Source organism: Mastacembelus armatus, unplaced genomic scaffold, assembly GCF_900324485.2.
Source record: "Mastacembelus armatus unplaced genomic scaffold, fMasArm1.2, whole genome shotgun sequence".
NCBI classification, from domain to species: domain Eukaryota; kingdom Metazoa; phylum Chordata; class Actinopteri; order Synbranchiformes; family Mastacembelidae; genus Mastacembelus; species Mastacembelus armatus.
In genome coordinates, this window is record NW_022872940.1 from 132,884 (window position 1) to 155,445 (window position 22,562).

General features: G+C 41.1%; 1 protein-coding gene across 1 annotated transcript in view; it reads right to left on the minus strand.

Moving 5' to 3' along the window:
* Positions 1–1,133: 1,133 nt before the first annotated feature.
* Positions 1,134–22,562, minus strand: part of LOC113143887 (NACHT, LRR and PYD domains-containing protein 12-like) — a 36,139-nt gene continuing 14,710 nt past the window's right edge. The window contains exons 9-12 of the mRNA XM_026329491.1: positions 5,733–5,909; positions 3,995–4,168; positions 2,458–2,507; positions 1,134–2,344 (exon numbers count right to left, since the gene is read on the minus strand). Coding sequence (XP_026185276.1) covers positions 2,343–2,344; positions 2,458–2,507; positions 3,995–4,168; positions 5,733–5,909 — 403 coding nt within the window. The 3' untranslated portion in view covers positions 1,134–2,342. The remainder of the gene's footprint in view (positions 2,345–2,457; positions 2,508–3,994; positions 4,169–5,732; positions 5,910–22,562) is intronic.

Consider the following 22,562-nt stretch of genomic DNA (forward strand, 5'->3'; position numbering starts at 1 on the left):
GCTCCCCCAGATATTCTCTGGAAGGGGGAACCACAAAGGCCGTAGGGGGCCGTCCACACCTGAAGAAGGCACTCTGCGGGTTCGAGTCAACCTGCTGTGGGACCTCTATTTTCAAGCACTCCAGCGCCATGCGCATGAGTCATTGCATCGAATTGTCCCCTGTGGCACTCAGTGAGCTGCGACCAGAGGATACCGAACTTGTGTCTGACGCCCGAGAGGTCCCCTCCACAGCATCCTCCATAAACTGGGAAGTTTGACCGCCACCAACGAACAATGCCTCAAACGCAGAAAAAATGGGAGAGGGGAGCGCGAACACTACCGTCCCCACCAGGACTCAAATCACTTGTAACGAAAAATAACTACAGCGTTTTCACCGAGGCAAACAAACAACGCGTCCAATGCCGAAAAAATGGGAGAGGGGAGCGCGAACACTACCGTCACCAACAAATTAGGCACTCCAAACAGAAAACAACTTTTTCTGCTGCGGTACACCCACAGTGAAAAAGCGCACAATTATTACCTCCTGGGTAATGTAATAGCGAGAAAATCCCGAATCCACAGTTGCAGACCCTGGAGGGCGGAATCCCGCTTCTCCGACCAATGGGGTCACGGAGCTCCCAGCAACTGGTAAGGAGTGTGCCGGCCACCATGCGAACCGCGCGCGAGAACAAAAGAGGAAAAGAGCCTTGGATGATGCCGAAATATACCACCTCTGGGGGTCATCCAGGGTCACACGTGACTTTGTTGATATAATTACTCGAACTGCGCATGCGCGAAGGGAACATTCAGTGCTTTGCAGCACCACCATCTGGCGGTCAGAAAGAATGAAATAGAACCAAAGTTGTGTTCACTTATTGTAGTGATGAACTGTCCTTTCACTGAAGCACCACAAGTTTGAAGTAGCATCTTCAGGCCAAACACATTTTTGCATTTTTGCAAGATGCCAGTGCTGAGACAGTGTCAACAAGAGTGTAGAGACTGTTCATTTAGTCTCTTTGCAGACATTTCATTTCTAAAATAGGATTAGAATAGAAATGTTGATTGTTGACATAAGAAAACTAGGGTTTGTTTCCTTCAACTAGTCTGTCATGTATTTCTTTATTTCAACACATTTACAGGTAAATCCTAGTATTTGACATTTGTCAGTACATTTTTAATGGATTGAGAACACTATTAATAATATTGAAATGCCCCATTGGATTGAGTGGGAACATGTGTCCAGGCATTTCAGGTTGTGAAGCACATTCATTCATACTGTCTCTAGTCCTGTCTGTAGGAAGCTCATGGTGTTTGGAAATGAAATCACATTTAGTCACATTAAAGTCTCCTCCATCTTCTTCTACATTGCTTTTACATGCATGGTAGATAAAGTCCGATTTCCTCTCTAACTAATGAAATATATACGGCTCTGAAAAGAAGAATTGAATCCCTGCTGTTTCATCCGAAGACCTTCTTCTGCTCACTCTTCCAGGAGTTAGTCAGCCTCCACTTGCCCACATCCACTGAGGTCTGGCAGAAAGGCCGTTTGATTGTCACAAGGGGGGTCATCAGGTCCCACAACAACAACAATGGGCTGCCCATAGATGCGCCTGTCTGTTAATATGCTCAGCTACATGAAGACGATGATGGTAAAAAGGGTCAAAACTGGCCGGAACAATCGACCGATCAGTCGACCTCTAGGGTTGAGGTCACACAGCATCTGACTGACATCATCTTCATTCTCAGAAAGACAGAGACCACTCATGATCTATAGACAGAGACATGGTCCTCACCATCTGTATCTACAGTATGTCTGTCTGACACAAAGTGCTGCGATACATCAGTGATGTGGTTCCTTACAGGATCATTCTGAACTCAGGACTAAGACTTTGGTCTCAGGATTATAGCTCAGCTCCTGGAGCAGACGTCACTTTGCAGCTCATGTGGAAAGTCATCGTCAAGACATGATGATGAGGAGGAAACAGTCTGTTGTTGTTCAAACTTAAGCTGGATTTGTTGACACAGAGTATAAGAGGAGTCAATAATGGCAGTAAATGAATCAACATCCTGTGTTCTGGACTGGTTCCTCTGCAGTTGTTGGGGCCTAACATATGAAATAGATTGGAATGAGCCTTAGTTTAGGTGTCAGAGTGTCCACATGTTATCAGTCCATCTGAATGGTGCTGTTCTGTGTCTCTACGATATGATGCATGATGCACGCAGTGATAGGCCCCTGAGGCTTGTAGTAGTGGCTGTGCATGGGAGAGGGGGGGCGTTCTGATCTGTTCTGGGCTGGGGGTCTTGTGTAGGATCTGCAGGAACCTCAAATCAAACAGCCTGTAGTTCTTTGGGCGCAGGTGTTTTCCTGAGCCAAGACAAAAACACAATTTAGAAAGATTTGACAATGAAATGAGCAAAAACACTTTGTAAAATCAGACTTTAAAAATTAGATGAAGACAATGTTTCAATGTTACTCACAGGATTTGTCTTTGGAACACGGAGTCACTGTTTTCACATCGAAGCCAAACCTGTTGGAACAAACCTCAGTTAGAAGGTGAGTAAATAAATAATCAGATTCTCTTTTCCTCCTTTTTATTTCCTCCTTCTCTCAGCAGGCGTCCACATACAAGGAGTCATCAAACCCTCAACTAGCTCCAGACAATACACTGCACCACCACACATCATGGATCTGCAACGTGTGTGTTCTGTCCAGTCCCTGCTGACAATCCCATCAGATTCCTCCTCAGTTCATCACAGGCTGTAGTTTGGATTCATTCCTTCACATTATGGATTAAACTGTTCACTGCTAGAATTAGATCAGACTGAACTGAAATGATCACAAACCTTCAATTGACCTGATTTGCTGATTCAGAGCCCACATGACCTCTGACAGAACCTAGGACTCAGCCCACTGCTCTGGTCTTCACGATCCACACTGAGGATCTTCAGAGCTGAAGTCAACAGTCGAATGTTTCAGAATGTGTTCAGAGCTGAAGATGGTTTAGAAAGTAGAAGTTTAGAAAGTGGAAACTCCAAACAGCTGAAGCCAACAGGATGCAGGTTCAAAGCAATCCCATCCAAAAAGGGACAAAGAGCTGTCATGAATATGAATGCCAACATGCTGCTGCTTCAATAAAGACGGAGTGACTTCAGCTCTGAAACTCTGCCAGCTCCACCTGTGGCTCCATCTATACAAACTCATGTTGTGCAGCCACATTTCTCTGAGAGGGAAAACAGCCTTTCCCATGAAGATCCTCAGTGTGGATCAGTCTAATATCAGCCTCATGTCTGCAGTTTAGTGTCAGCACAACTTTCACATCACATTCATCTCAGCACACAACCTAAACATGGGGTCTGTCAACTGATCTACTGTTTCTTACATGTTGGGACCAGAGGGTCCTCACAGGACTTTGTCCATTTCAACTGACCGAATGAGGGATTATTAGGCTGCACTAACTGGGACTCCCAACAGGTGAGTCCAAGGTCAACCACCTGCTCCAAATCCAATGGCAACATCTAAAAAGGGGCCAATAATCTAGGCCAGGACCTGTTTGGATTTCTGTGTGAAAGAAGCTGTCTGGAAGTTGAGGTTCAGGTTCAGGTTGTGCTTAGGGTTCACCAAGTAGTGCTTCTGGTTTGGCTTTGTCTCCAGGAAATCAATGGAAGTCAATGGAATGTCCTCTGAAGTGATGGAAACACACCTGTCTGTGTGTGTTCTCAACCATCAATATCAATAATCAAAGAAATATTTCTACTGCATCAAAGAAACTGGATCCATTTCCAACAAATATTAGTTCAGAGGATTTTCTGCTGACACATGTGACTCTTTAGACACAATGAGACCAACTTTCTCTGAGACTCATTTGGGACTAAAGACTGAATTTAGCCTCAGAAAAATCCAAAGACAGGAAAAGAAAATCAACTTCAATAGAAGTTATGTCTGTGCAAACACTGAGTTCAAACAATAATTCAACAGTAAAGATCTACAATAGTAACAAACAGTCAGTGAACTGACCTCAGAGTCTCCAGTCTACAGTCTGGACTCTGCAGTCCACCACACAGCTGCTGCACTCCTGGATCCTGCAGGTCGTTCCAGCTCAGGTCCAGTTTTCTCAGATGGGAGGGGTTGGACTTCAGAGCTGAGACCAGATAACCACAGCTGGTCTCTGACAACCTGCACCTCCTCAACCTGAATAAAGAAGCAAAGAAGGAGATCCAATGTGTCACTGATGTTGATGACAATGAGGATGGTGATAATGATGATGACAATTCTTCTTCTTTTCATTAGAATAATGAGATGAGATCAACTTGATTAATCCCTGAAGGGAAATGTAGAATGATAATAATGAGAATAATAATATGAGAACAGTCAGAATAATAGTAATAATAGTCTGACTATATCATGATATTATTGTCAGCACATGGGAAGAGAAGCTGCTTTCCAGCCAACAGCAGAATCAATCTAGTTGATGGCTCATACTGTCACTGTGCAGCTTTAAAGTTTCCTGCTTAAAGTTTGTTGACCCAATTCCAAAGTGCAGCAAAACAATGCATTGAATTGTTCCTCCTTATTCTATCTGAGCCAAGGAAGCTCCACCAGGCTCTCCTGTCTCCTGTCTCTTCCCTCTCTGCATCTTCTTCTCTGGCTTTATTGGCTGCAGCCTCAGCACAGCACAGAGGTAAAGCAGCAGCAGCAGCAGCTCAGACACTAAACACAGCTCAACCACCTGGACACATGATTTCATCTGTGTGTCTCTGTGCTCCACATCTACTTTCATTTCTATGGGATCAACTTTAGAGAGACACTGTGGATTTGTTCTTCACAATGAGATTTGGATCAGGGAACAAACTGGGTGGACAGCGTCAGGACCAAAAGCTGCTGGCTTCAGTTCAGGAACAAAAACTACTCAAAGCTTCTTCACACAGCATCAGGATTTGAGGCCTTGGCAATGACAACAGGCTGAGAACTGCTTTCTAATGGCCCAGTCCCAATGCACAGACCAGATCATGTCCTTGTGTTGGGACTGATCCCCACTGTGTCATTGGCCACTAAACACAAGCTTTGGAATCCCATTCATAGATTGTTGACAACTGACTGTGTCATATGTTTTCTCTGAGTTTCATCAAGTGAGAAAAATCAGATAGAAATGCAGAGAAAATCCAACATTATCGTCAGCAAACTGATGCTTATTGTGTGGTTTTTGGGAAAAAGCAAGACCCAATGTCCACTACAGGGACGTGTTATTCCCCAGAAAGAAGTAGGACTTTGTTTCTCACGTCCCAAAGTCTTCACTTCTATTCCAAAATGGAAATATTCCAACCTTTTTCCTTCTGGCTCTCAGGAGGATGTCAGATATTAGTCTGGTCCAATATTGACATATTGTTGGGATCCAAACTTGGACAAACACTGGACAGTTTCAGTTGAAACAGTTTCAGCTTTGGACTGTTTCCACAGTTTGTTTAGAAACACAAAGGATTCAGAACAACTTCCTGACAGATGACATTTTTGGGACACTGTTCTTCAAAGCTTCTATAGAAAGAAACACATCATTATTAATATGACTATTCAATATGAGTGAACACACATTATTGAAGACAGCTCAGTGAAATGAAGAGAAACTGAAGGAATCATTCTTAGTCTGCTGAGAATAGAAGAACAATGAAAACACTGAATGGAACAACCAACATTCACAGGAGCTTCAGTTGTGGATTCAACATCTAAGATCTACAATAGGAACAGTCAGTCAACTGACCTCAGAGTCTCCAGTCTACAGTGTGGACTCTGCAGTCCACCACACAGCTGCTGCACTCCTGGATCCTGCAGGTTAAGGTTCATACTCAAGTCCAGTTCTGTCAGATGGGAGGGGTTGGACTTCAGAGCTGAGGCCACGACTTCACAGTGAGTCTCTGAGAGTCCACAGTCAGAAAGTCTGTGAGGACACATATATTAGAAAAGCTGTTATTATGACAGAGACAATATATTGAGTTGAATCACTTGATGTCAAACAGGGACATGTCCTGTTGTGTCATCACATCAGTGGTTCAGCTGATCTTCTCTCAGTGGGTTGGACATGAAATAAGAATTCTTCTCACTCTCTGTCACACTGCACACGCTTCATCTATGTTCTGCTTTCATCTTGGACAGGAAGCAGAGAAAACTCAGTTCCTTTGGAACTTCCACAACAGGCCTGTCCCTGTTTATTCCAATGTTGGACATTTGTCCACATGTAGCAGAAAAACATCAGTGTGTGAAGAGAAACAGAAGAAAAATGTGTCCCATGGAAAAACCATTGGAAAGAAAAAGAAGAACTGTGTTCATTCACTGGACAGAGAGAAAAAAACAACAGGAACATCTGCAGCTTTTGGACTGACACCATTTGGAACAGCTCAAGAACATCTGGGACAAAATCCAGCTGCTGTCATTCTCACAGTAAACAAGAGGAACATTATGGTGATGATCACCCAAGTGAAAAATCAATCTATTGTTTCAGACTTCAATTCTACTTTTAGCAGATAAAGTGTGTTCACACATTTTACCAAGTGTATTTGTGCTTGTGTTGAAACGTAGTAAAAGTACAGTTTTGGTGAGTCTCCAAAGTACAAGATTAGTAAAAGAGTTACTGAGACAAAAAAAAGTATATTCAAAGTAAATGTTTGCAAAGTATATTGAAATGATGTCATTACTTCATTAGTCATTTAGCAGATTTCTTCAAAGTGCACTTTACTTTCAACAGATTTTGAAGTATATTTAGTGATATTTTCCAAAAGTCTGTTCATGGTTTGTGTTTTTACTTCAAATTGTCTCATTCTCTTCCAAATATAATACTATGCCTCCATTTAACTTGAGCTCTATTTCAGTAGACTTATTTAAAGTACACAATGTATGTGTTCCTGGCTGTGGTAAAGTGGACTCTTGGAAGTGGTCTAATTCCTGTGGACAAAGTTTCACTTCAACATACTCTTTCATACTACATGTTTACTTCATGTATTTTGGATGTTTGGACAGAATTCTTCGGAGAACTATGCAGAATCCTGAAGATCACTAAAATCCATTTTAGTCCCATAGTGGTGCAGCCAAATAATACTTTGACCTCACTACTAGAAAACACAAACTGTTGTTCCTGTTTATTGTTATTGTTGTTACCTTGAATGACTTGTTTTGTTCCAAAGCCCTTAAATGGCTGGATTTAATAGTGTTAGAGTTCAAATCAATATTTGTTGGACTGACGGGTTTTGGACTTTGTGTAGGAGTTCCGATTATTTTCAATCCTTTTAGAACGTCTTCAAAGTGCACTGGGATTTTCAAAGTAAGAGCATTTGAGAACATGCTAACAGGAAGTAGTGCTTTTAGTCCAACATCATTGGATTGGAATCTAAGTAAAGTATCTACATTTCAGACTCAGTGTTTGGAGAATCCATTCAGAGGGCATTGTTGGTGTATTTATTAAACACACAATGATGCTTATAGTGGACTTATATTTACTAGGAATATCAATCCAATATCATTGTGTCTTTTAATGCAATATGTTCAACTTGGTTGCAATTTAACACAAAGTCAGTGGCTCATTTTCACAACAAATACTCAAATACTTTGAAAAATATACTTTGCATACTTTTTTCACATTTCAAACCTCATTCTATTGTATTTCATACATAGTTCAAATGAGTTCAGAGTATATTTCAAGTACATTTACTTTGGCTCAAAGTCTATTAGTAATACACTGTCAGTTTAATGTCACTATAGATTTTTGACATTTGCAACAAGTCATCTTCAAATGTTTCCTGTATATTTTAACAGTAGTGTAGTATTTTGGGCAGCAAAAGTACCCAATAATATGTGAAATATAGGTTTTTCATGTACTAAAGCAGATTTATAGTGCAGCTTCCAGCAACTTCACTGGTTTAATTTTAACACAACTTCAAGTACTTCAAAGTATTTCAAAAGTATACTCTTTTGAAATACTTTTAGAAAATATACAAAAATAGATTTTTTTACTTGGGCACATCTGGACTTACCTAGCCTTTCTGCAGTTCCTCACAGCTGGAATCAGTCTCTGTCGTCCCTGGTCTGATGTCTTGTACTGGTTCAGGTCCAACTCATCCAGAACCTCGTCTGACATCTGCAGCATGTAGGCCAGAGCTGAGCACTGGAACTCAGAGAGTTCCGTCTCTGATCTGTTCCCTGACTTCAGGAACTCTTGGATCTCCTGATGGACTGAGTGGTCGTTCAGCTCCATCAGACAGTGGAAGATATTGATGCTTCTGTCAGGAGAGATATCATCTCTGTTCATCTCCTTCAGGTTGTTGATGGCTCTCTGGATGGTTTCTGGACTGGTCTCTGTCTGACCCAGCAGGCCTCCTAAAACTCTCTGGTTGGACTCCAGACAGAGACCATGAAGGAAGCAGACAAACAGGTCCAGGTGGCCACTTTTACTTTCCAGGGATTTATGCATGGCTCCCAACAGGAAGTCATCCAGAAATGAATGAGTGATTCTGAAAAAGTTTTTGATCTCAGAAAAATTCTGTTTCACTTTATTTTCCCTCATTAAATTGTACTTTCCACCCAGGAACTTCTCCAGTACCTGTGTCTCCCTGTTGGTGTAACAGTGGACCATGTAGACTGCAGCCAGAAACTCCTGAACACTCAGATGAACAAAGCTGAACATCATGGCTTCATTCTTCCTCCCCCTCTCCTCTTTAAAGATCTCTGTGAACACTCCTGAGTACACTGAGGCTTGTCTGACATCAATGCCGCTCTCTTTTAAGTCTTTCTCATAAAAGACCAGGTTTCCTTCTTCCAGCTGCTGAAATGCCAGTTTTGCTAATGACTTAATGTCCTGAAAAGACTTTTCTGAGCCTTTTAGACAGTATTTCTTTTCCCTCTGTTTGATGTGAAACCACAGGAACTCTGTGTACATCTCAGTCAGGGTCTTGGGCAGCTCTTCCACCTCTCTGGTTTCCAACAGATCCTCCAGAACTATAGTAGTGATCCAGCAGAAGACCGGGATGTGACACATGATGTGGAGGCTACGTGAGCTCTTGATGTGGGAAATGACTTTATTGGACCGCTTCTCATCTGTGAACCTCTTCCTGAAGTACTCCTCCTTCTGTTGGTCTGTGAACCCTCTGACCTCTGTCACTATGTCCACAAAATCTGGGTGGACCTGATTGGCTGCTGCAGGTCTGGTGGTTATCCAGAGGCGAGCGGAGGGAAGCAGTTTCCCCCTGATGAGGTTTGTCAGCAGCTCGTCCACTGAGGTGGACTCTGTCACTTTAAATTTAAGTCTCTGAGTTTTATTGGTACTACAGTCCAGCTGGAGGCGAGTCTCATCCAGTCCATCCAAATTAAACAGGAGCTTGAATTTACTCTTGTCATAGTTGGTGTTTCCTGATGACTGCAGCTTTTGAAAGATGAAATTCAGAGCCTCCTCCTTGATCCCAACAGTTTCCTTAATACATTCATGCAGGAGCTCTGCCAGACTGAACTGGTCTCCCTTCAGTGGATTCAGGTGACGGAAGGTGAGGGGGAAAAGCAGATCCACGTCCTGATTGGTTCGTCCTTCAGCCCAGTCCAACACAAACTTGTGCACAAGGAATGTTTTTCCAATTCCTGCGATCCCATTGGTCAGCACTGTTTTTATGGGTCTGTATTGTTCAGGAGGAGGTTTGAAAATGTCACTGGGTTTCACTGGTTTCTCTGTATCGGTTTTCTTCCCTGCCATCTCGAGCTGCCTGACCTCGTGCTGTTTGCTGATGTGTATGGAGGCTCCAGCTGTGATGTACAGTTCAGTGTAGATCTCATCCAGACGCTGCTTATCCTTATTCTGTGTCCATCCTTGTGTTGCACACATGAACCTGTCTTTGAGGTTTGACCGGAGCATCTCCTGATAGTATGTGATGGACTGTGGCTCTGGTACTGGAACCACCACAACTGAGGCAAACATAGATGGGGAAGAACATAAAAGCATTAGTGCCCATGTCTCCAGATGCAGCTTCTTTTTACTATGTGACTGTAATTACAGCCTTATCATGTCTGATCCATCTGTCCAGGGATGTGATCTGTGTCTTCCACTGATTCAAAACAAGCAGATTTACCTTTAGTGTGAGGAGCTGCTGAAGGGTCCTGAGGAGGGTGAGCCTCAGACGTCTGAGACCAGAGGGGTCCTGGTGAGAGACAAAGGGGGGTGTCTGTTATTTTCATAGTTATGTTCATGTGGATTTGGTTTAGTGTCATTTTTAATGGCCACATGTTCAGACTCAGGTGGACAACACTGCATGTCTTCCTGCTCCAAATGAAACACCAGCCAAGACCAGGATTTTCTCTTAGAACAGCACCAGTGTAATGTTTTCATCACTAACATGATATCATCTTAAATTACAACATGAACCTTCTGAACTTTCAAGCAAATTCCAGTTTAGTGAATCTCAACAAGTCCACTGTCTGGTTGTTGGACAGGATTAAAGTCTAACTGGTAAAACCTGAATTCTGTTAAAAAAACAACACTGTCCTTTCCTCTTCCTGTTACTGACCTTCTGGTCCTGAGCTGATGTCTGACAGACTCTGCACCAGGTCCTTCCTGGGAATCTTCTCTAACACCTTCTTGGTCACCTCCACAACTCCATCAAGTCCATATCTCTGCACCATCAGCCTCACAGTGTCAGGTCTTCTTGCCCCCTCCAGCTGGCTCCTTCTGATGCCTTCCTGCTCCAGGAACCACTTGAACTTTTTAAATTCATCTTCTCCCAGATCCTCTAGAATATCTAATATGTCCTCTGGTCCCATTGTGAGTCCCTGGTGAGATCAGAGACCAGTGTCAACAGTTAGTTGTGTTATTGTTTCTACTTTTGTTGGAGTTTTTACCGGAGCCTGTTCTGACAATGATGAAATAACAAAAATCCAGATGAATTCCAGATGTTTCTGGAGACAAACTCCAGCTGCCCTGAGTCCAATTTAAACCGAGTGTGAACAGATGGAGTGAGACACTAAAATCGACACTGAGTTCACAAACAAAAAATGAATCAAAGATACGTAATTATGACAAATTTGAAAAATGAAATGTTTGGAATAAATTGGACTTCAAGTCAAAAACCATATTTTGCTTGTTAACATTTGGCTTCACACTTTATTTAGTGGATCCACAGGCTGGAGTGTGTGGGCAGGACTGCAGTGTCTCCTCCACTCACTGCTACTGTCCACCTGTTGGTTCTCTTTAGGGAAACTACACAGAATAGGTCCATGAGAAAAACACTGCTGTGTGTTTCTGGAACAGGTTTTCTTCACCTCACAGCTTAAGTTCATGATGTTTGATTTTAGATGAGCTTTGTCTTATTGTGAGAAACCAAACTAAAGACGTTCCAAACTGTGAAATATTTGAAGAAATATTTTCTTCCTGTGCTCGCTCAGTAAGGATCCACCAGGACTCCTACTTCTACTCATTCTGAACCCCAGTCCAACACGGACTCATCTTCAGCTCAGTTTACAGAAGGAACTGTATCTTACTGTGGGTCTCAGGAACCAGGTTCAGGACTGAATATCATGGGATCAGGTCTGGACCAGTCCCTCTTCACACACGTCTGTGCTACTGACCTCTGCAAACACAAACATGGTTTTACTGATTTCACATCAATCACTGATCAGTTTAAAGTTTCTTAACCAGTGAGTTCAAGAGACGCAGACCAGGCTGAGCAAACAGGAAGTCCCAGCCATACGGACATGAAGCCAGAGTCCAGTGGATTCAGAGCAGGCAGCACAACAACAGTCTTTAAAGCTGGGCCTCTGTTCTGGGCTCAGCTGCAGCTTTAATGTGGATTCTTCAGCGGATCAGGACTTTGTGTCCACAGGAAGTCACGGCCTGTTGTTTCCTCCTTTAGTTTCAGCGGCTTTGTGTGGACCCAGGTTCTTCCCTCCACAGTCCACAGAGAGAAAAGTGAGTGTGAGCCTCCAACAGTCAGATCATAATAATGTTGGATTAACACTCAGCTGCCTCAGCTTCACTTTTCCTCCTCCTGCTGTCTGCTCTCAACATGGAGTCTGAGCTCACCCACTGAACACTTCCTGCTGCTCCACAGGAAGTCACATGACTCTGTGGTTACAGCAGTACCACTATACACACATGAATACACTACCCGCTCTGATCTGGGTTTAATGTTGTACTGCAGCTCTACTGGGTACTGAACTTACAGGTACTACTTACATACTTCTAGCCTGCTTTTTAAGTGTATTTGCAGTACACTTTGAAGTACACAGCAAATAAACTGTGATATATACTGTTAGTTAGTACTCACATTACACTCCAATACTTTTAGTGTATTTGCAGAAAGACCAGTCCAACCAGGACCCCAAGCCCACTACACAACAAAGGCCAGGACATGGTCCCAGCAGCTGGTACTCTGAGGGTCCAGGTACCAACAAGTGGACAACATGAATTAAATCCAACACATAAACACACACAATGTGACTATTTACTCTAAAGTACTCCACCTAATACTACAAGACAAATACCTAAATGTTGTGTATAAGTAGGGATGGGAACTGAGACCAGGACCAGTATTGATTCTGCCTATTGGCCCGATTCTTTATCGATTCGCTTATTGATTCCTGATCAGGTCAATATGAGCCAAGTTTCCGTCAGTCAAACTAAAGTCCAGGCTGGATCTACTTTTTGTTTCTGACGCCCTTTTCCCAGAAAGGTCCCAGAGCTGTCGTCTCCAGAAACTCACAGGAAACTGGACGACAGCTCTTCAACACGACTCGGACTTTCACCTTTCACAGAAACTACTGAGCAAAAATCCTCAATATATCAAAACTGCTGCCCCTCAGACCACGGACCAGACCAGCGCATAGTCCAGCTCCTACAGTCCACCTGGACCCTGAACTGGAGCCTCGGACAGTGAAACCATAAAGAAAATAAGAGTCGGACTTACCCTGCGTTCAAATTAAGTCTGCTCCAGCTACACCACCACACTTCCTGTCCAGCTCCTTCACTATAAAAGCCTCGCCTCGTCTCTATACGTCTAAAAATACTTCGGTGGGGGCGGAGGGGAACCGGAAATAAATAAACAGGAGGTTGCAGAGACCAAATGAGACCAAAGACATGTTGCATGTGTCTGTTTTCATGGAGGACCATGAGTTTGTGTGGACATGAATAAACCTCCAGGCAGCACCGATTCAATCTGGTTTCTGGACTTTAAAGGATTCCAGAGATCCGATCAGACTCATGTTAGGACTTCCTGTGGGGCCTTAAACACCATCTCACCGTTAAGACGCTGAATCAAATCAATGTCAGTTTGTGTCCCCAGCTGATTGACACACAATATGTTTCTTATGGATGGATATTCACAGCCAGATGCCAAAACCTGTGCAGCTCTGAGTTCTACCAAGATTTCAACTCTACTGGTCTAAAAACAGGTGATGAAAGGGGGCAGGTCAATGTGCACCTCATGTCATGAAGCTAACAGAGATCTTTGACTGAAGGTCAACCACTAATTCCCACTGGAAAAGTAGATGAGACCATCAATGACATGTTTCTGCAGCATTTTCCACAGAGTTTCTGTGAAGTGAGATTAAAGCTGCAGCATCATTTCCTGTAGCTAACAGCTAATAATAAAGGAGGAGGCTCATTGGAGAGAGCCATGTGTTTCATTTGAATCACAGGGAGAGTTAGGACTCTGTTCACTTTCAGCTCGTTCCAAATGTTCAGATTTAACATGCAGACATGCTCCATCTTCAGACTAACATATTAGAATGAGTAGATCTGAAATATAGGGAAACAAGATTCAAGTCCCAGGTGTCTGCACTGGAGCTGTAACAAACACTAAATAATGTCGTTCTAGGAAATATTTGCATTTGTATTGATTTGTTTGGACAATAAATGGATCATATGAAGGTTTAAAAGACACAAGAATAGAAAAAGATTTGTACAGTGAAGATCAAAAACTCCAAAGGTTTGATCATCACGTCTCAACAGAAGGAATTTCAAAATCCAACCGATCCAAAGAAACAACATGAGACATGAATAAATGTCAAAGATTATTATGTTGTTGCAAACTTGTCCAGTCAGATCAGATTGAAAAATCTTTATTGTAGCTACTTCACTGCACTGGTTTATGTGTGTATTGAATAATTCAACTGGAAACAATCATTGGAAAGTCTGAGACACCAAATCAGGCTGATTCAGACATTTGGAGATAAACTACATGTGAAATATACATGAAGATCAAAAATGATCCCAATATTTAGTTTAGAAAATAAAGGAGCTGAGGGTTCAGTTCATCTACTTAGAGCAACTCTCACTAATCTTTTCTGGAAACATCCTTGGAAGTTAGGAAACAATTTGTTGAACCAACCTGTTGATTTGGTTGATGATGTTATTCCAGTTTCCATGATATTTCATCTTAGTTTGGCATCAGACTTTTTCCTGATGACGTCCGAGAAAGTGGATTATTCCTAAAGTAAAGACAATCATTAGATTGACAGGAAATATTACACACTTCAATTTACTGAGACTGAAGAAAAATCTATTCCATTGACACAATTGAGACATTTTTCTAGTTCACCATTTGTGCTGTTCATTTCCCAAATCCACAGTTTGGAAAAGGGAACAAACTAGAACATCATGTGCATAAAGTCAATGTAGGTGAAGGAGCAGGAGCCATGTGATGAATAAGAACGGGCCCTTTTGGTACCACACAGGAAATATCAGCAGAATATTAGTGTTCACATCAGTCAGGCTCAGTCATATTCTGGTCTTTGCTGCCCTCTAGTGGATCCTGTCAGCTGTGAGAAATACAAGGTGACACTTCATCACCACAGTGCTAGAGCAGAGGACAGAACAGGACTGATCCAGTGAGGGGGTCGGGTCAAGATCGATCCAGTGAGGAGGGTCGGGTCAGGACCGATCCAGTGACGGGGGTCAGGTCAGGACTGATCCAGTCCTCTGTACATTTTCTTGATAAAATATTCTAAGTTCCTCTTCCAGCACTGACACTACCAGGTTTTTCTTTAACCAGTGATATCAGATGGTGTCATGGACCAGACTCACAGTCAGTCCACATCCATCACACATGGGGGTTCAGTAGTATTTCCCTGCAGTGAATTTACTAAGTGAAGTATTTTATTGAGGTACAGCTTTGAGATATTTGTACATGAATGTCTGAGCAGGTCCTAAATTATGACACATGGGAATAAATTAAAGTCCAACTTATTTCAATATTATTTCAAATCCCATCAAAGCTGCTTATTTCTACATGAAAATCAAGTTTTTCTCTGTTTGATGTTTGTTCAATGAGAAGTCAGACAACAGGAAAATGATCAGAACATCAGTTTGTTTTCTCCAAATGAAGTTTGGATGCCAGGATTAAATTCATCTCTCAGACAAAAAGATGAAAAACTGCTTTTGATTTATTGTTCTCTGTGGAAAGAAAATGACTGGACTGTGTTGGGGAAGAAGGACATTTAATTTCTCTGTTGTTCTCTCAAGGAAAAGACTTTTTCCAGCTGTTGAATTCCAGAGAACTTTACATGTTATGTTAGATGTGCATCTTTTTCTGTGAACAGGAGAAACAAACACACATTTTGTCTTGTCCCACAGTTTGAATTAGAAAATGTGTCTTTACCTGTGTTGTACCCAGAACTATTTTTCATATGATATTCAATGTCATGTCAATTATACAATTGGAAATGATGCAAAATGCAAGTGTTGATTTCCAAGTGATTCATAGCCACTTGCAGAATTTCCACACTTTAACTAGAAACATTGAATTTTGGGCCTTTTAAGGTTAATCAATGTCATTTGTCAACATTGGTTCCAAAATGTTTCCACTAGAGGTAAAAATGCTCTGAAATCATATCAAACTCCATCATGTGTTAAGTGTCCTTCTTTATTTTCATTATTTATGTCAATTAATGCAATATTTGAGACATTTCCCAGAAATGTCCATGTTTTACTGTACGACACATTTTGTTTTACCAAATGACACAGTGCAGTTGCAACATGCACTACATAAATCTATTGATAACAGAAATATCCATCAGTCTGATATTGAATGAATAGAATTCTGAACAACACAAAGATCCAAAAATGTCAACCTTTCATTCACTTTCTAACATTTTCTAACAATTTTATAACGTCCTCCATCTTCCAAACAAAATGATAACACTTCTAAGTTTTAGCATTTTAGATTCAGTTCTTCAGTAAAACAGTCCTCAAAGTTAATGAAGACAACTGCTGCTCAAATGATGAAACATGATTAAAAATCATTCAGTTTTCTCTTTGGCAGATTTTTGAAAGTCTTGAGATGAGCCTGTAAAAGTTTTTGCATGATCGACCTTTGAAGGACATTTTTAGTATCTAAGGAACATTGTTCCACAAAGATCTATTTCCTTAAATGTCATTTGGCCAAACAAAGATAAGAGGCCATTTTGAGCTCTAATCTCATGGGTTTAGTTCAGGGACATGTGATGACATCACTCAGAAGACCCCTGAAGACCAATGAGGTTGGAGGAAAGTTTCAAACTTTCTCCTCAGTTTAAGTTCATTTCACCTTTTCCAAGTGTGGCAGCGTGTGTCACGCTAACTTGACAGCACAATGCTACATATTAGTGTATGTACAATACACCGACGATACTAACTTGAAGCACATTGAAGTCTTTACGAATGTAATCAGCCTTTTGGATTTTTTTTATTTATAAAAATATTTGCAAAGTTAAAAAATTTTGGTATTTAAATTTTGAAGTTGTGAAAAGCAGCTTTTAAGCTTTACATATTTACAATTTTAAAAACTCTTTAAATTAAAATAAATTTTTTATATTAAAATTTAATTAACTAAAATCTGAATAATTCTGACTTTTTGTTTACCTTCTGATCCATATTGAGATTTCTACAGTTTTAATAGACTTGATATTGGCATAGTCTTTGTAGCAGCTGTAGTTCAACATGAACTATGCCAAAGAAAGGTAAGAAGTCTGAAGCTGCAAAGCTCCGCTGGCAGAGACTGTTTGATTTCCAGTGTGCAGCAACAAGTGACCAAGCAGAACGTCCTCAGAATGATCCTCAGAGCTGTGCTCAGCTAAATGTGTCTGCACAGTCTAATGCTGAACAGGTTCAGCAGAGTCAACCTGAAGCTGTGCACATACCAGGTGTATCCTATGCTGACATTGTGAAGAGTGGATGTCACAGTGATGCTTCAGGACCTTCTCATACAGACTGTTCAACCCCACGAGACCAGTCCTCTGAAACAGGTTTGTGCATCCCACAGCCAGGCTTCTCTGAAATACAGCAGATCCAGAAATCGTCAGTAACTCACTAACATTTCTTGCCTTCCTGCATGAGGATGAAAACATCACCAGAGCAGACCTTGATGACATCCTGGATAAAGGTGACATGATGTATAAAGAGGCCAGGAAACGGTTCCCTGACAAAGAAGGAACCATTTGACCACTGATGAGCTGCCTGACCAAGCTGCTGCACGCAGGTATAGGTATCATGTGGACAACGCACAACTTTCCTGTTATGGCACATTTGGAGACTCGTTACCTGGAGCTGTTGATAGCTTCCTCGACCTAGAGGCAGGTCTGAGCTGTTTGTTATCTGATGTGCAGGACGCATTGTTGCTAATGACAGGATTATGTATTGGAGTATTCAGAACCAGATCAGGCAGATACGGGTTCTTTGATCCACACTCCAGAAGAGCCGATGGTTTGCAGTGTTCACGCACTGCTGGAACTGCTGTAATGGTGACGTTCACACGTCTCAGTGACATGATTGACAGGCTCCAACAGCGTCACAAGGTGTTTGGCACACAGTCGTCCTGTAACCACGAGCTGAAGCCTGTGGTGTTTTACAGCCTGGACACAGTCAATGTGAATGATGCTATACCAGACACAGAAAGCAGATCTACACCTCACACTGCAGCTACTCCTACTCTGTTGGACGATGGTCTTGGTGACTCAAACTCTGATGCTCACTCAAGTGGTTCATACGACATCCACTGGTATGCAACCTGAACCATCATGTCAGTTCTCTTTGAATTCAGTGCTATCACATGATGCATGTCATGGCAAAGCAAACTTAGCTGCTTCAAATAAAAATACATCCATCGTCTCTGATAATTCCTCCAACAAGACTGTTTGTAAACTGTCCAAACTTAGTAAACAGGAAAGGAGGAAGTTTAAGAGAAGACCATTGCTCTGACAAAAAACTCCACAAGGAAAAGAGAATCAAAAAAGGAAAGAAGTTGAAAAGTATGAAACATATAGAGAAAAGAAAAACCAGTATATAACTGAGCACTACAGAGCTGACGTTGATTACAGACTGAGGCAACGATCTTCTATTACTCAGCGTTATGCACATGACAAAACATTCAGAGTTCGACACAGACAACTCATGAAACAAAGAATGAGAAACAGATATAAGAACAATTTTACCTTTAGGATCTTGTGTAACATGAGATGTGCAATGAAAATAAAAAGGAAATACAGACGGATGAACAGGCAGTTACGTCAGACTGACAACCCTTTGATGCAACAGGCCATATCTGTTTTCAGATCAAATATAAAAGCTGGTCCCACTTATGTGTGCATTGTGTGTCATGAGGCATCTTTTCCAAACCAGGTCTGACCCTGTATAAGGTCCAATTACATTAAAAATCCAAGAGTGGTTGCATCATGTCTGTCAGGAACATATGTTCATGTTTGTGATGGTCACTGCATAAATCAACAACGGTACAAGGTTCCTGCTGAGAGAAAGAAAGCGTGGACCTGTCACACCTGCCATCATCACCTTAAACATGGAGCCCTGCCCCACTTGCTGTGACCAACAACCTGGAGCTTGTTGAAATTCCACCTGAACTGTCTGATCTCAACATAGTGGAGAGACATCTCATAGCAAAGCAATGGTATGCAAAGTGCATACCATTTGCTAAGATCGTTCCTCTTCCAGCAGGAATTGTCGGTGGCACGTAGCGAACAGCCAGCGCCCCGTCCACCCTCAATACCACGACTGAGGTGAGACCCTTGAGCAAGGCACTGGACCCCCAACAGCTCCCTGAACTCCACAGCATTGACTGCCCACTGCCCCGGGGGTGTGTGTGTGTTCACTTGGGTTTGGGTTAAAAAGCAGAGCACAGATTCTGAGTATGGGTCATCATACTTGGCCAGTTAAGTCACTTTCACTTTCTATGACATATTTCTCTCATTTTTCGTTATTTTCATTGCACCATTTCATTCATTTTTATGTCATGGTTTTCTTTCCTCTTTAATCGGTTTAAAAATCTGAAAAACAGATCATTTAGTTGTTGATAATTCTTAGTTTACAGATGCAGGTAAATGAATTAACCCAGAGGAGAGGACAGATTTAAAATAGTCATTAGAGTGGGGTATCAGCTGGTAGGTATGTGAAAGGTTTCCACATGTGTGGACTTAGCTTTGGGCTAATCTAAACCCAAGGATATGGTCAGCAGTCATACTGTGTATTTACCTTCAGTGTTATACTCTGAAGTCAAAGCTCAGGGTATTCAGAGCAATCTTCAGAATACCCACAACACCACTGTAGCTCAGATGAGCCACAACTAATGGTTTGACTGGGAGACAAATGTTCCCATGCTGGTCTTATAATGACTGTCAGTCCAGGACTACTGAAGCTTGGAGCTTGGACAAATGGGGATATTAGCCTGAGGCTAACCATGATGTGACAAGCCTTTGTAGGTAGGACTCACCAATATTGTAACATATCCATTAAAACTGTATTATCCTTAGCCATCAATATCCAGTAAAGGAATCTCTTTTTGCTAAGTTTATAACTAAAGTGTTTTTAGATCCTGTTCTTTGTCTAAAATATAAATGATATACTGTATGTGTGTGGGTGTCTGTGAGAAAAAACACTTGTCTAGTCTTTTGAAGCTCTGTCAGGACAGGAACGTGGAGCAACTGTGACCACTTTGAAAAACACATACTCACAGAAAAGAAAAAGCTGGTCTTGGCACATCTCAGTTTGACTGGCCTCACTAGAAAGCTTATGATGTCCTTTGCAAGACATTAGGACAGAAACAGCAAGCATGGTGTTTGAAATAAAGGTCACAGGGTCATGTCCACTACAAGAGACAAATGAATTGCTGGGTCTCAGGAGCCTAGACAGATTACAGTTACCAGCAATGCACTGTACCATCATCATCATCATACACATATACCATATGCTGTGTCTGTTATAACCACTGATTGCACAGAATGAATTGTTCAGCCGTTGCCTTACAAAACTATTAGAAACCAGTTTATGCATGTTGGTTCTATAACCATCTCTTTGTTACTTTTATTTATTCATATATTTGTTTGCATATTCTGATGTGTCTGATGAAGACATAAGATATATTTTGCAGAATTTTTACAAATTTTCTTTTATTATAACTTCATTTAGAATTGTAATTATTAAGTCATGCTAAAATGGGGCAAAACCAAGTGAAGTGGATTAAGTGGATTGTAGATTGTCATGTAATGCAAAACTCAAAGAACTCATATACATTTTTTAAAAGTTCTTAATCACTAAATGAATTAATTGTACTGACCTGACTAACAGAAGGTTTTCAAGTCTCATTTTTGTGGCAGTTCATTTGTGGTGAAAAACGCAGACCAATAGACCATTAAGATTCTTTGTAGTTGGCCCAAGGGCCACAAGGTCTGTGCACAGAAGGAGGATTTAGAGTTCAAGTTAAAGTAGGGTCACTTCAGTTACAGTTGCTTCGTCTAAAGGCACTTTAGTTCAACTTAATTAAATTAAATAATATATTTATAACTGCTTACTGACATTGTGCATAGACACTTTATGGCCAACGAGCAATATTTTTTAATATCTACAGATGTACTTTTGTATTGTATTGTAAAACAATTAAAACAGTACAGTATAGACATATGTAATATATGAATGTCATTGCACTCTAGTACATTATAAGCATATGAATTTTAACATGTCAGAGAAAAATAAACACGTTTTTGTAATTATGCTCACATGCCTTCCTCTTTCTGTACTAACTACATATAAGTCTTAAATAACCTCAAATACGTGGACAAAGAATATGTTTTGATATTTATCACTAGTCTGTGTATAATATTTGTTAATATAATCATATTTTAAAATTACGACGTAACTTCCACTAAATAACTATCATTGACACTGTATAAGGGGTGGACCTATATAGTTACACACTGTATGAATATAGTCAGTTCAGTTGCCATTTTCAGCTGGTTTGGACTTTGTCATGTTGCTTTTGTAGAGCCAAAAGTACAATTTCTGGACAATAAGGCAGTGTCAGACAACAAAAGAAACAAAAACAGAAAATCAGTGTAAATACTTAAAGCTGAAATGAGCTGATCAACAATGATGAAAATTGCTGAAATGCATTGCTGAATAAGCTGAAGGCTGAAATGCTGAAGAATCCTGGACAGGCTCTGGACCTGGACAAGTGATGGTCCTTTGGATCTCTGGCCAGACTTTCTTTCTAATCTTCTTTGCTGAGCCAAATATCTGGAAACTTGCATTTTCCAGGCATCACGTTTCAGCGGTGTAGTGAATTGAAATATATACATGTATTGAACATGAAGGTTCATTATGTCTAGTTAATGAATCATGAAGATCATAAACCATCTTCATAATTTGGGGCACCGGATCCTTTTTTGGTGGATCAACCAGTCAGTTAATGAATAATACATGAAATCAGTCTACAATCTGAGGGAGAGTTCTCCTGATCCACTGACGTATTTACTGTGTGAAATAACATCAATGATACCAGTCAGTTGTCTTTGGAAGATTTATTCAGCTATTTCCAATATTTCCACAGGGGGAAACAGAGGGAGAACTGATCAGAGACATGAGCTGAATTAAAGAATCAAACATTAGAGCAGTCTAACAGCAGCTTGTTTGCACTGGTGGAAAAGAATCTTAGAATCCATCTGGTTTGTCCTTCATTGTGCAGAACACCATGTGATTGGTGATCTGTCTGGAATTTCAGAAATTTCCATTTCTGTTCTCTTCGGGGTGTTCAGTTCCCAGATTCAAGTGATTCTCCACAGATTTGGAATTTCAAGACCTGTTGAGACTTGGAAGGATCTGCAGGAACCTCAAATCAAACACAGCCTGTAGTTCTTTGGGCGCAGGTGTTTTCCTGAGCCAAGACAAAAACACAATTTAGAAAGATTTGACAATGAAATGCGCAAAAACACTTTGTAAAATCAGACTTTAAAAATTAGATGAAGACAATGTTTCAATGTTACTCACAGGATTTGTCTTTGGAACACTGAGTCACTGTTTTTTCCCCAAAGAGGCCAAACCTGTTGGAACAAACCTCTGTTAGAAGGTGAGTAAATAAATAATCAGATTCTCTTTTCCTCCTTTTTATTTCCTCCTTCTCTCAGCAGGCGTCCACATACAAGGAGTCATCAAACCCTCAACTAGCTCCAGACAATACACTGCACCACCACACATCGTGGATCTGCAACGTGTGTGTTCTGTCCAGTCCCTGCTGACAATCCCATCAGATTTCTCCTCAGTTCATCACAGGCTGTAGTTTGGATTCATTCCTTCACATTATGGATTAAA